The 14653-nt window shown below is 41.0% G+C and overlaps 1 protein-coding gene across 1 annotated transcript in view; it reads right to left on the bottom strand.

Moving 5' to 3' along the window:
* Positions 1 to 14653, bottom strand: part of AK9 (adenylate kinase 9) — a 55268-nt gene that overhangs the window by 10265 nt on the left and 30350 nt on the right. The window contains 5 exon segments of the mRNA XM_008072411.2: positions 309 to 505; positions 4334 to 4554; positions 4685 to 4831; positions 7310 to 7511; positions 12338 to 12551. Coding sequence (XP_008070602.2) covers positions 309 to 505; positions 4334 to 4554; positions 4685 to 4831; positions 7310 to 7511; positions 12338 to 12551 — 981 coding nt within the window.

Below are 14653 nucleotides of genomic sequence, written 5' to 3' on the forward strand. Positions count from 1 at the left end.
AGAGATGAGGTCTCACTGCACAGGCGGGTCTCAAACCCGCGGGCTCAGGCAATCCACTCACCTCAGCCTCCCAAAGGCACGGGATTACAGGCTGAGCCACCGAGCCCAGCTTGGCTAATTTTTTTAAAAAAATGTTTTGTAGAGATGGGGTTTTGCTATGTCACCCAGACTGGGGTCTTGAATTCCTGACCTTGAGCAATCCTCCCTCCTTGGCCTACTGGAGTGCTGGGACTACAGGCGTGAGCCATCCATCTCAGTTGGTTCATTTTCTTTCTTTAGCAAATATTTGGAGTTGGGAACATACTTACATTCAGTTTTTCCCGAGAACTCATTTTATAATAGTGCCCCCTGAACTCTGCTGCAAATTCCAGGGAGTTGGTTACAGAGCAGTCATATAGTTCCTGTGATTCTGCCAGGCTGACGGGGCAGAACTGTCCAAATTCTCCCAGGCGAGAAATCAGCTCTTGTGGTGTGATGCATAACTTGTCAATGCAGGCAGCTTTCCCTGTTATTAAGTCACTGTTGTTAGATAAACTTTTTTCCTTAGAAAAACACGAGTTTAAAAATAATTTCAACTACACAACACTGTACAAATACATATGCATTATAACATTCCAAACACTAGAGTAAAAAGTAAAAGTCACTATTTACACCTTTGTCCTCTCAATCTCGCTTCTTCTGAGAGGTCATTGCTATTGGGTAGTTAGTGTCAGGTGACCTCATCTTCTGGACTGCCTCAGTCTCCTCCCCTGTAGAGGCAGGGAGATTGATGTGGCAATAAAATGATGTGACACAGGTCCACGACTTGGACCCACAATTCTAATATCCAAAAACCTCGTGTTTATTCATAAATCATTTGAGAGCAAAACTTGACAAGAGCTGACATGTGACTATTTACTGTCTTTATGTATACCAATTAAGGGGGGAAGGGTCACCCTATTTGGGTGGAGAAATTTAATGTCATGTTTATATCCTTTTGTCTTTTTTCTATACATTTGCATATACACTTTTTTTGTTTATGTCATTGTACTGTAAACATTATTCTGCAACTGGCTTTTATCAGTGAGTTATGGTCTTGGACATCTTTCCACACAAGTTTATATGATTCACCTAATTCTTTTTAATTGATGCATAGTATTCCACTGTATAAATATACATGTGACTTCCATAACCATTTATCTATTGGCAAATGTTTTGACTGTTTTAGTTCTTAGTTATTATAAACCATAAATGTTATAAACATATTTTATATACACATATATACATTTGCTATGTATTTTAAAAATTTCTATAGGGTAGCTTTCAGGAAGTACAAATAGTTTGACATGATGTTACTTATACAAACTTCTTCCTCTTGGAAGATGCCACCCAAGAGAAGGGAAGAAACATTTATCCAAAAGTGGTTTTGATATGCTAAAGAGTCCATTTTAAAAAGAAAGAGCCCACGTTTTTTAATGGACAAATTTAAGAGTTTCCTCTTCAATACCCTACTGGAATGAGGACTTCAAAGCAATATGTGATGTTACAGAAAGTAAAATTACTATTTAAAAACACTTTAGTTATAATGAGTACATTTTGATCCCATTATATGAGTATTGTGTTTAATGGTCCTTTTACCATGGAAAAGTTTTATCTTTTTTAAAGATTATGCCTAGATGGTCTTGAATTAACTATAAAATTATGAAGCCCAAATCATAGTTTGGCTTAATTGTTAGGATCTGAGCTAACTAGATAGTAGATTGTAGTTACAGAACTACAATCTGCTATCTAAAACCCTTGGGGACAGATACATCGGATAATTCAGCATATTTCAGATTTAAGAAATATATTACACCCTCACAGGGTCTGGGGCAGCACCCTGTAATCCATGAATCAAGTTTCTCCAACCAAATAGGGTGACCCTTTTGGGGTACATAGAGACTGTAATAGCCACAAGTCAGTTCATGTCGGTTTTGCTCCCGACTGATTTATGAATAAACTTGAGGTTTCTGGATTTTAGAATTGTGGGTCCACGTTGTGGACCTGTGTCTTGTCACATCATTGCTGAACAAATCTTCCTGCCTCTACAGGAGAGGAGACTGTGGCGGTCCAGTAGATGATACTAACTACCATTCCCACCTCTCCCCAAAAAGCCAGACCTCATCCTGAAAAGGAGAGGTTTCCATCATGCAGTCTGTCCACAACTGCCTTTAGTCCAGGAGTAGGGGAGGAGGAAGCACCTTATGTAAATAATGAAACAAATCAAGATGCAGTGATGCAGTTCTTATCAGAATCCTCACTGCTTTTCCTTGTACAAGATTCTCTTAGCCACACTGCTCCCATGTTCCTCATTATAGGTTTTGTTGAGTTCCTGAAGTTAAACAAAGTCATTAAACAGATGCCTGTGAGACTCCTACAGTTAACTTTTTTATAGTCGTCACTCTTTTTAAGATCTATCAGATGTAGATGACTTTCCTTCTATTTTGTGTATTTTTGGAGAAAAGTCAAAGGACTATTTAATAGGACATGATTTAAGCAACTATGTTCTTTCATGCATTCCTGATATAGATTGAAAGACATTTTAGTGCTCAAGTTTAGCTTTTTTAATCACACCATAATGGATGTAAGTAGTAAAAACAACTTTAATTCTAGGTTCCTAAATAAAATTTTAGGAATTTCACAAACCACTACCCTCATAGAACTACTTCAAAAATTCTGGAAAACTGCTTCTTACTTGGCATGTCAAACACTATAAACCCTTCTGGTGAGAGATCATGTACTTTTTATGTCCTAGGCTCCCATTGGCATCCAACAAATGATAGCTTAAGTCAGTCATTTATTTTTAGCTTTTTATTTTTGGGTTGAAGTCTTACTCTTGTTACTCAGGCTGGAGTGCAGTGGCATGCTCATGGCCGCTGCAGCCTCGACCTGCTGTGCTCAGTTGATCCTTCCACCTCAGCCTTCCAAGTAGCTGGAACTACAGACACATGTCACCATGCCTGGCTTATTTTTTGATTTATTGTAGGGATGAGGTCTCACCAAGTTGCCCAGGCTGGTCTCTAACCCCCAGACTCAGGCAATCCTTTTATCTCAGCCTCCCAAAGTGCTGGGATTACAGACTGTGCCACCTCGCCTGGCCAAGTAAATCATTTATTATAACAAACATGTTCACGTGTCTTAGTCTGTTCTAGCTGCTATAACAGCTAGGTAATTTGTAAACTGAGTAATTTCACAGACTGGGTAATTTATAAACAACAAAAATGTATTGCTCAGGGTTTGGAGGCTGGGAAGCCCAAGATCAAGGTACCAGCAGATTCGATGTCTGATGAGGTCCTGTTCTTTACAGATGGCACTTTCTTGCTGTGTATTCACATGGTGAGGTATCCTTTAAGCCTCTTTTGTTTTTGTTATTTCTTGTATTTGCAAAAATGCATAGAGGCGAGAGCTTGCTATGCTGCTCAGACTGGTCTAGAACTCCTGGGCTCAAGGGATCCTCCCGCCTCCCAGGAGATCGCACCTGCACCTGGCCTAAGCCTTTTTTTCTAAGGACATTAATTCCATTCGTGAGGACAAGGCCCTCATGACTTCATCACCCCCTAAAGGTCCTATCTTTTAATGCGATTACATTGGGATTTGATTTTAACATACGAGTTTTTTGGGGGTAAACAAATATTCAGACCATGGTATCACAATAATTGAAGAGTGCCATACTACAAGAAAGGGAGTGGCAGTAAATGGGAAACTTCCGGGGTGGAGGGCAATGCTTTATCAAGAAGGGTATCTGATCTCAAACCAGGTGAAGTGGGGACCAAAGTGAGGGCCAAACTTTACCTGCGCAACGGCCATTTGTATACCTAACCCTGAATTGTACCCCGCATCTTTAAAATAAAAATTTTTTTTAAAAAGAAGAGTGCCAGATATTCAAAATACTGATTAAGATTGTCAGGACAAATGTTCAGATGGAATGAATTGCAGTAACATGAGTCAGGCATGTTTAAGCTCTATTTATTTATTTTTTTTGAGTGGGAGTCTCACTCTGTCACCCAGGCTGGAGTGCCGTAGCATGCTCACGGCCACTGCAGCCTCGACCTGCTGGGTTCAGTTGATCCTTCTGCCTCAGCCTTCCAAGTAGCTGGAACTACAGGCACACACCACCTCGCCCGGCTAAGTTTTTTGATTTATTGTAGAGATGAGGTCTCACCAAATTGCCCAGACTAGTCTCGAATCTGTGGGCTCAGGCAATCCTCACCTTGGCCTCCCAAAATGCTGGGATTATAGGCGAGAGCCACCATGGCCAGCCTATGTTTAAGCTTTAAATGTATATGTTATTCTGATTTTTTAAATGCTTTCTTACCTGCTTTTATTTTTTCCAGGTATGTCTGCAAGTATTTATTCACCATTTGGACATTCTTAATGACTTCATTCCAGACCCACCATTTGCTGTGAAATCCATCGATCACATACCAGTTCTGGTGCTGTTCCTGATAATATTGCCTAATCTCACCAATATTTTTACGGTACTTTGCATTCTTCACAGCTATAATCTGTGCACTGTTGTGCAGAGGGTAAGGCAAACTAGTAGAGAAACAGAGAGGAGATGGAAAAAGCTGTTAAAAACATGCCCCCACCCCATGATTACCTTTCATTCCCCTCACCCCATGATTAAAGTTTATTTCTTCATCACTGTTTCCATCAGGTACATTACCTTTGTTGATTTTTTTTTTCCAGGAGCAATCTTTTGAAAATCTCCTTGGAAGGTACATTCAACTCAAAGATGACCATGGGAATGACTGACCTAGCTTCCAGAAGGCTCATTTGGTGTGTAGTTACAGGATATCCATCGATGACAACACTAACAAGGAGAAACATGAAAATGAAAATTCCGCATTCCTTTTCCTCTCATGCCCCCTTTACGTCTCCAGAACCTTCCAGAGCCTGCCTGTCTCTTTAATAGCAGCCCTGGGCTCTTCCTTATCTTCTCCACATTTTGCCCTCTGCTCTACGTCTTTTTTTTTTACAGTGGCACACTCACGGCCACTGCAGTCTTGACCTGCTGGGCTCAGGTGATCCTTCAGCTTCAGTCTTCCAAGTAGCTGGAACTGTAGGCATGTGCCACCACGTCTGGCTAATTTTTTAATTTATTGTAGAGACGAGGTCTCACCAAGTTGCTCAGACTGGTCTCAAATCCTGGGTTTGCACAGTCCTCTAGCCTCAGTCTCCCAAAGTGCTGGGATTACCGGTGTGAGCCATCCACACGGTGAGAGTTGTTTTAAAGATTGGAGATCAGGTATGTAAAACAACTAGAACAGGACCTGGCACATATTAGCTGCTCAATAAATCACATTTTGGTGAGACACTAAGCAAATAGAGGAAAAATGTGCTCCAAGCTTGCTTTCATAGTGAACATCCTGTGAGGAAGATGGGGTGCAGAGGGGAAGATGGAGAGTTGGAGAGGGGGGCCCCTATGCCATCTGAAGAGAAATCATTCAATGAAGACCCATGATGCATGCCTCTAAGCAGAAATGACCGTGGTAATTTAATTTAAGAGAGTTTAAAAAGTTAGTTCTTCAGTTTGAGAAAATGAGTTGTCACTATCAAACTGAGAGGAAGATCAAAACACTGTTCGTAAGTCTGGGAAGAGTGGCCCCTGTCGCCAGGAAACTCACAATGAGGTGAGACCAAGCTGGCATGCTGGCTGATGGCCGTCAGGTAGGGTTGGTTTGGCATAAGTCATAAGACTTCCTTCCTCAGTGCTCACCAGTGACGTCTCTAGGTACTAGTTTATAACTCTGTGGCAGAAGGGATTGTAAGCAAACATAGCTAGGCTAGCCTAATAGAGAAGTATGAGGGTGCCACTGCTGTTTTTTTAAATAGAGAGTAGCTCCATTTCTTTGTCCTGGGAAGGGTCACTTGAGTGGCCTGAGGATTAGGGAAATTTGGGGCAAATGAAGAGTCACTGTCCTGGTGTTAAGGTGAAATAACACCCTGTAGATGCAACCACGGCTGACTCACTGAGATACTTCCTATGCAGTGGTGAACACCAGAAGAGGTAACTCAGTTTGGAAAGTTCCAAAGCCTTCTCTGGGGAAAAAGCCTGATACCCAGGAATCTGCTCCCAGTAATTGAAATGAGGAGAACTGCTCAGGGATTTGATTAAGAGCAGAGGCAAGGAAGGGCAAGAGCGCTCCTCATATAAGACAAACAGGTAAATCCAGGGAGTCTGGGTGGGAGACTTGTGCTTAAGATCTGGACCTCTGGCTTCTTGGGGAGGGGCTTTTTTTTTTTGGAGTCGGAGTCTCACTGTCACCCAGGCTGGAGTGCAGTGGCACACTCACCTCAGCCTTCCAAGTAGCTGGAACTACAGGTGTACGCCATAATGCCTGGGTAATTTTTTGATTTATTGTAGAGATAAGGTCTTGCCATGGTTGCCCAGGCTGGTCTCAAAGCCCCAGGCTCAAGCAACCATCTCGCCTCTGCTCCAAAGTGCTGGGATTACAGGTGTGAGCCAGCGTGCCAGGCAGGAGGGGCTTTTACTACAGGTGGCCCTGGCTGTGTTGGGTGAGTAACAGTCTAGCACAGGCATGTGAAAGTGGCTCAGGCATGTCACTGTCTTGTTCACATGTGGCATTCAGGGAGAGGCACTGCTACCTATGCAGAGAGCTGAGCCAGGGAGGGACCATCTCCACTGAACCAGCACCTGGTCATAGGGGACAGCCGCCCCTCTGCCACTCCATGGAGAAGTGAGAAGCTCTACTGGGGGCATGGAAGTCACACTGTCCTCATTTGTGGACTATGTGAGCCTGAAGGCTTTTGGACAGTTCAGGGGTTGTGGGGAGTGAAATGACTTGGCTGCTAGAGAGAATTAAAATCTATAGCAGTATAGGTGCCCAGAGTTTGAGAAGTAGGTCACATCCTTTACAAGAGCTTTAAACTCTATTTAAGATAAGTGTTTCATATCGCTAGTAGGTAACTTTTTTTTTTTTTTGAGTTGGAGTCTCACTCTATGGCCCACGCTGGAGTGCAATGGCATGATCATGGCCACTGCAGCTTCAACCTACTGGACTCAAGCAATCCTTCTGCTTCAGTCTCCGGAGTAGCTGGAATCATAGGCATGCACCACCACACCTGGCTAATTTTTTAACGTATTATAGACACAAGGTCTCACCCAGTTGCCCAGGCTAGTCTCGAACCCCTGGGCTCAGGCAATCCTCCCGCTGCTGCCTCCCAAAGTGCTGGGATGACAGGTGTGAGCTAGTATGCCCGGCCACTAGTGGACAGTTTCTTAAAAGATTTAACTGCCCCGCCTCCTCCGCTCACCCCACTCACTTACCCTGTGGTATTGCACACACTTTCCATCAGGGAAAGCTCTAAGGCTTGAACAGCCAGTTCATCAGGCGCTGTCATTCCTTTATGAAGATGCCAATTTAACATGAGTGCCAGCTCTGTGTCTGGGTAGTTGTTTAATATGTAACGCAAAGCTTCTCCTATTGATAGCCGCTTTAAGCCATATTCACTTGCAATTTTTTTGGCAACTGCAAAACACAAACCTTTAAACTTACTTCATTTCACAAGTTCATCTGTTAACCTTAGGTTTCAGGCTGGCTAATAACATCCACAGCACGCTCATCTTCACATTTCTCAACGAAATTTTGCAAATTAAAATTGCCACATTTTACCGAATTAGTCAATAACCATCCAAGATAAGTTATAATAATATGTGGTTGATAGATCTCATTAATCAGCCAGCTGTGCTTTTCTTTTTCATAACCAAACTAATCTTTAAGGGTTTTCTTCCTTCTGCACTAGGTAGCAACATTTTTGAGAGCGTAGCAAGGCATCTCCTGTGTCCTCTTAATACTTGGTATTATGCCTGAAATAACGATGTAACATTTCTGTGTCATTGGGCATGCCATTCCCCTGTTTCTCCATATATAAACTCCAGGCTGCAAATAGGTAGCATACCCAATACAGCCAGGTCTCACTTAATCCTCTAGGAAATAATTTTCTAAAATTTTAATGGCATATTTGACATTTTAATAGTAATTTATGGCATATGACAAATTTTTCTTCCATGACCTTATTTGATATTTTCAATTATTCCCTCCAATGGGTGGAATGGATGCTGAAATGCCAATTTTATAGCTGAGGGAAACTAAAGCCTGTTAGAACAGAAGGATATGGCCAAGGTCACACAGACACTGCCGTTGGCTGAAAGAGGACTCACGCTGGCCTCTCGAGTGAGACCACAGGCGAATGGCTTCCAGGAACTGTCAAATGTGGGTGCGCTCTGTGGTGTCTATATGCCCTGCGTGAGCACTGTTGGGAGAGGGCAGTAGGTAGAGGACGCCCAGAGAACCCATGACATCTCAGGAGGATGAGATTCACTGACCAGGGACCACAGTCAGGACCATCTGAAGAGGAAGCCCCTGTGCGATCTGCAGGGTCCTTAAACTCAGCTTTGCCACAAATGCAGGAACAAGAACTCTTTTTAAAAAGTTCAAAAAATAATTAAGCTTTTAAAATTTAGCATCTTAGGCAAGTTCAAACCTGTAATGCCAGCACTTTGGTAGGCTGAGGCAAGAGGATTGCCTGAGCCCACGGGTTTGAGACCAGCCTGGGCAACATGGTGAGACCTTGTCTCTACAGTAAATAAAAAAATTAGCTGGGCATGGTGGCACATGCCTGTAGTTTCAGCTACTTGGAAGGTTGAAGTGGAAGGATTGCCTGAGCCCAGCCGGTCAATGCTGTGGTGGTTGTGTGCATGCGACTGCACTCCAGCCTGGGTGACAGTGAGACTTGGACTCAAAAACAAAAAAAAGTAGCATTTTGTTGAAAAATTAACTGCCATTTCAACAAAGGAAGAAGAAATCAGATTGTCATGTCTACATTTTCACCTTGTGCTCCGAATGTGGGATCCTACTTCGCATCAATGCTCTGCTGTCTTTGGGAAATACATTGATTGATTGATTGATTGAGTCGGTGTCTCACTGTCACCCAGGCTGGAGTGCAGTGGTATGATCATGACTCTCTGCAGCCTCAATTTCCTGGGCTCAGGTCATCCTCTTACCCTAGACTCCTAAGTAGCTGGAACCACAGGCACGTGCCACCACCCCTGGCTACTTTTTGATAGAGATAAGTTCTTGCCATGTTGTCCAGGCTGCTCTCGAACTTCTGGGCTCAAGAAATCCTCCTGCCTCAGTCTCCCAAAGTGCTGGGATTACAAGCGTGAGCCACCATGCCCGGCTGTGAAATACCATTATCTTTATGAACATTTAGAGTTTGACCATTATAGACTTTTGTCAAGGGCGAAACAAACTTTTCATCTGAAGAGCTGGAACAAAAACTCCCCTTTATTATTCCTGGTGACAAATTAATCTTTGACTTTATTTCTCTCTTCTTCATTTTCTATTCAATCAAGTCATGAAGACTTTTGTTTTCATTTGAAATAGATCCTCTGGCTGTCCTTTCCACTCTGCTCTCATTGGGACCAGTCACTATTCTTGTTTTATGTCATCTTGAATTACTACAACCAACCAATGTTTGTATAATTTGCCTTAAAAATAACTATAGTTCAACGTTATACAAAATTCGGACATAGAAATAAGTTTATCAAATGGCTTTTTCAGCAATAATTTGATAATTGGGCCTAGCATGGCAGCTCACATCTGTAATTCCAACACTTTGAGAGGTGGAGGTGAGAGGATTGCCTAAGACTGGGGGTTCAAGACCAGGTTGGGCAACTTGGCAAGACCCTGTCTTCACAATAAATTTAAAAAATTATCTGATTGTAGTGGTGCATGCCTGTAGTTCCAACTACTTGGAAGCCTGAGGCAGAAGGATCGTCTGAGCCCAGCAGGTCAAGGCTGCAGTAGTCATGATTGTGTCACTGCACTCCAGCCTGGGTGACAGAGTGAGACTCTGACTCAAAAAAAAACAAAGAGTTGATTTTTTTTACTTTTTAAACTATTAATATAGTGATCATATTTATAAAATCTTTAAAGTACTTTTTATAGTAATATAATCCTTTAGTATATGTTGCAATTTTATAATATTTTATTTAAGATATTTGACTATGATTATGAATATTAGTTTGAAATTCAGTTTCTTGTATTACTTTTCTTAGGCTTTGATATTGGGGTGATGTTAATTTCAAAATGGATTGTCTCCTATATACATTTTGGTTATATGAACCATATTCCTTAATTAAAAAAATAAAAATAAATTGATAGCCAGGCACGTTGGCTCATGCCTGTAATCCCAGCGCTTTGGGAGGCTGAGGCAAGTGGATTGCCTGAGCCCATGGGTTCAAGATTAGCCTGGGCAACATTGTGAGACCTCATCTCTACAATACATCAAAAAAATTAGCTGGGCATGGTGGCACACGCCTATAGTCCCAGCTACTTGGAAGACTGAGGCGAAGGGATCGCCTGAGCCCTACAGGTTGAGGCTGAGGTGGCTGTGAGTGTGCCACTGCACTCCAACCTGGATGACAGAGTGAGACTCTGACTCAAAAAAAAAAAAAAAAAAAATTATAACTTACTGTCTTTCTCTCTCTGCTATGGAAAGACTCATAGAAACACAGGCCTTATCTTTTGAGTTTTAAATTCTTTGAAAATTTGATATAATTTTTGTTTAAAACTATTTGATACTGGGCTGTTTCAGAGTTCAGTTATATTTTTGAATGCCTTCTCTTTAATGGTTATTGATCTATTTGGGTTTTCTATGTCTTTTTCATTCAATTTGGATGGTTTTCTGGAGAAAGGGCACTAAGTGATGGGTAAAACTGTCATCACAGGGTTACCAAGAATTCTAGACAGAGATATAGTTATAATTAAGCATTAGTCAGGCTGTACTTTGAACCATTTCCTTGTAACTGAAGCTCTAAATACTGACCATTTGCATCCCATTTGCAATCCCATTGCAGTTGTTTCTATGAATAGGATTTCATTAGAATCATAAGGCTTTTATTTAAGAGAAACAGAATTTCTTATGTTAGAATAATAAGAATTTTGTTTAAGAATTGCTTAGGCAGGCCAGGTAAGGTGGCTTATACCCATAATTCCAGCACTTTGGGAGGATGGGGCAAGAGTATTACCTGAGGACAGGAGTTCATGACCATCCTGTGCAACAGAGTGAGACCCCATCTCTACCAAAAATTAAACAAAAAAAATTAGCCAGGACTGATGGCACTTGCCTGTAGTCTCAGCTATTTGGGAGACTGAGACAGCAGGATTACTTGAGCAGGGGAATTTGAGGCTGTAGTGAGCTGGGTGAGTTAGACTCTGTCTCAAGAAAGAAAAAAAAAGCGATTCTGAATCCCAGTGGAACAGCTAATGCCAACCAGTTTAAAGACCTCCACAGAGGAACCGAGTCAGTATGAGAATACAGCATCTTCATCTTCACGTCCCATGACTTCACCCTGCACCCTTCATCTACCAGCCAACTATCTTCACACTTCTGCCCACTCCAAAACCCTAGCCCCAAACTCCTCAGGGAGACAGATTTCAGGTTTTCATGTTTAGTGGCCTAGTGGTTCAACCCCTTTCTCTGCTGCAACCTGGTGCCTCGGGGTACTGACTGGCTGTGTGCATTGGGCAACAGACCTATGAAAGTTACAAAGTGATCTTTTTATGCTTGGGGAAAGCAAAGGTGAAAGGAGGGACCCCAAGAACTTTAGAATAGACTTAGCTTTAGTGCAGCCATTTTGCCCCAGCGTAGCCATTTTGTTTCAGTTTTACCACTGACACGCTTTGCTAAGCAGCTTGTATGGCTTCCACGTCCCTCTTACCTTATAATCATTAATAAGAGAAATCACCTTTCCTGAAACTGGTTCCCAGAACTGGTCTCCCTGGGTTAGGCCTTAGAAGTCAGCGATTATTCAAACCCCCTTCAGCATGTCCAGTCCTCCTAACAATCTTTCTTCCAGGCGTTTGTGTCAGTACATTGATAACAGCTGATGAGGACCTCTAGCCCACCACTGGGAGGCATCTGTAGTGATATATTATCACCCCACAATGACCAGCCTCCAGCCCACCACCCAAGTCCCTGAGATGCTGGTGCCTGGTGTTGTCTAGATCCAAGATGTATGTGACTGCTTTCAACACGAAAGAACACAGCACTGGACATTCCTTTTGGGCCAAACCCCTCCAGGCCCAAAACCTCCTTGTCCCAAGGGCCTTAAATATGCCCAGTCCTCAGCCCTTTGGAGCCACACTCACCTGAGTGTCGGCCCCTTTGAAAGGTGAATAATAAACTTTACTTTGTTCTACTTCCTTCTTTGTTGCAATCTTGCATTATTCCTGCAGTACCGGCCCACTTTGCCTCAGTTTACCCTTTCAAAAAGAAAACATACACTCACCTGTGGTTTTCCCAGATTTGGGAGGCCCCACAATTATAATCCTAATGGGCACAGTAGGCTTAGGTTTGGGTTGGCGGATATATTTGATTGGGTTCTTCATAAATTTTTCTTTAGTTTCTTTACTAGATAAAAAATAAATATACTGACGATGAATTACAGGATAAACTGGATTCTCTGAATTTTCAAATGACATGATTGTCTCTCCTTCACTCAGCTGTAACATATACACAATTAAATTTGAGAGTTAGTTTTAATTTACACAGCATTTCCCCAAGTACATTTGAAAAAACTATTTGTAAAATTAAAAAAAAATTCTTACAGAATAGGAAAACCAATTATAATAAAAATAAAATATCTAGGAATATATCAACCAGGTGAAAGATCTCTATAAGGGGAACTACAAAACACTGTTGAAAGAAATCATGGATGACAAACAAATGGAAAAAACATTCTATGCTCATGGATTAGGAGAAGCAATACTGTTAAAATGTCCATATCACCTAAAGCAATCTATAGATTGAACACAATTCTTATTAAATTGCCAATGTAATTTTTTTGCAGAATTAGAAAAAATGATTCTAAATCTTACATGGAAACAAAAAAGAGCCCAAATAGCCAAAGCAATCCTAAGCAAAAAGAACAAAGCCAGAGGCATCACCTTACCAGGCTTCCAAATTTACTTTAAGACTATAATAACCAAAACAGTATGGTACTTGTACAAATATAGACTCATAGACCAATGGAACAGAACAGAGAACTCAGAAATGAAGCCATAAACCTACAACCAACTGATTTCTGACAAAGTCAATAAAAATAAGTAACGGGGAAAGGGCACCTCATTCAATAAATGGTGCCAGGGAAACTGGCTAACCATTTGCAGAACAATGAAACTGAACTCTGACCTGTCACCATATACAAAAATTAACTCAGGATAGATTAAAGACTTAAATATAAGACTTCAGACTACAAAAATTCTAGAAGAAAACCTAGGAAACATTATTTTGGAGATTGGCATAGGTAAATAATTCATGATTAAGCCACAAAAACAAATGCAGCAAAAACAAAAATTGACAATTGCAACCTAATTAAACTAAAGAACTGCACAGCAAAAGAAACTATCAATAGAGTAAACAGACAACCTACAGAATGGAAGAAAATAATTGCAAACTATGCATTTGACAAAAGACTAATATCCAGAATCTCTGAGGAACTTAAACATATCTACAAGAAGAAAATCAAATAACCCCATTAAAAAATGGGCAAAGGACATGAACAGACACTTCTAAAAGAAGACATAAAAGTGACCAACAAATACAAAAAAAAATCAACATCACTAATTATCAGAGAAATGCAAATCAAAACCATAATGTGATACCGTCTCAAATCAGCCAGAACAACTATAATAATAATAATAAAAATAAATCATTATTAAATTATTTAATATATTTAAGTTATTTAATTATTATTAAATACTACTACTAATATTATTATCTGAGCCTGAGTCTCACTTTGTCACCCAGGCTGGAGTGCAGTGGCATGATCATGACTCACCACTGTCTTGAACTCCTGGGTTCAAGTGATCCTTCTTTCTCAACCTCCTGAGTAGTTGGGACTATGAGGACATGCCATCATGCCCAGATACTTACTTGATTTTTTTTTTGTAGAGATGAGGTCTCGCTATGTTGCCCAGGTTGCTCTTAAACCTCTGGGATCAAGCAATCCTCCCACCTCAGCCTCCCAAAGTGCTGGGATTACAGGTGTAAACTACTGCACCCAGCCCCAGAATAGCTATTATTAAAAACTAAAAAATAACAGGTGTTGGCAAGGTTTCAGAGAAAAGGGAACCCTTGTACACTGTTGGTGGGAATGTAAATGTAAAATGTAAATGTTTTGCTCAGTCGTTTGAAAATTTCTCCAAGAGCTAAAAATAGAACTACCATTAGACATAGTAGTTCCATTTCTGGGTGTATATTCAAAGGAAAAGAAATTGTTCTACCAAAAAGACAGCTGCATTCGTATGTTTACTGCAGTATTCACAATAGCAAAGACATGGAATCAATCTAGGTGCCCATCAATGGTGAACTGGATTTAAAAAATATGGTATATTGAGAGGACAAAAATAGACTTAGGTTAAGAGCATGCTATTGAGAGACCCAAGAAACCAGGAAACTTAAAAAGCCATACTTGCTGTAAAAGTAGTGTTTAGTTCACTATATTTCATATATCCCTACCTCATGTTTACTATATATTTTGTGTATTCCTACCTCATGTATTTTATGAAATCTTAGTACTTTAAATTCTACCTCAAATGAAATC

Source organism: Carlito syrichta, unplaced genomic scaffold (assembly GCF_000164805.1).
Source record: "Carlito syrichta isolate Samal-C Ts95f unplaced genomic scaffold, Tarsius_syrichta-2.0.1 Scaffold315162, whole genome shotgun sequence".
NCBI classification, from domain to species: domain Eukaryota; kingdom Metazoa; phylum Chordata; class Mammalia; order Primates; family Tarsiidae; genus Carlito; species Carlito syrichta.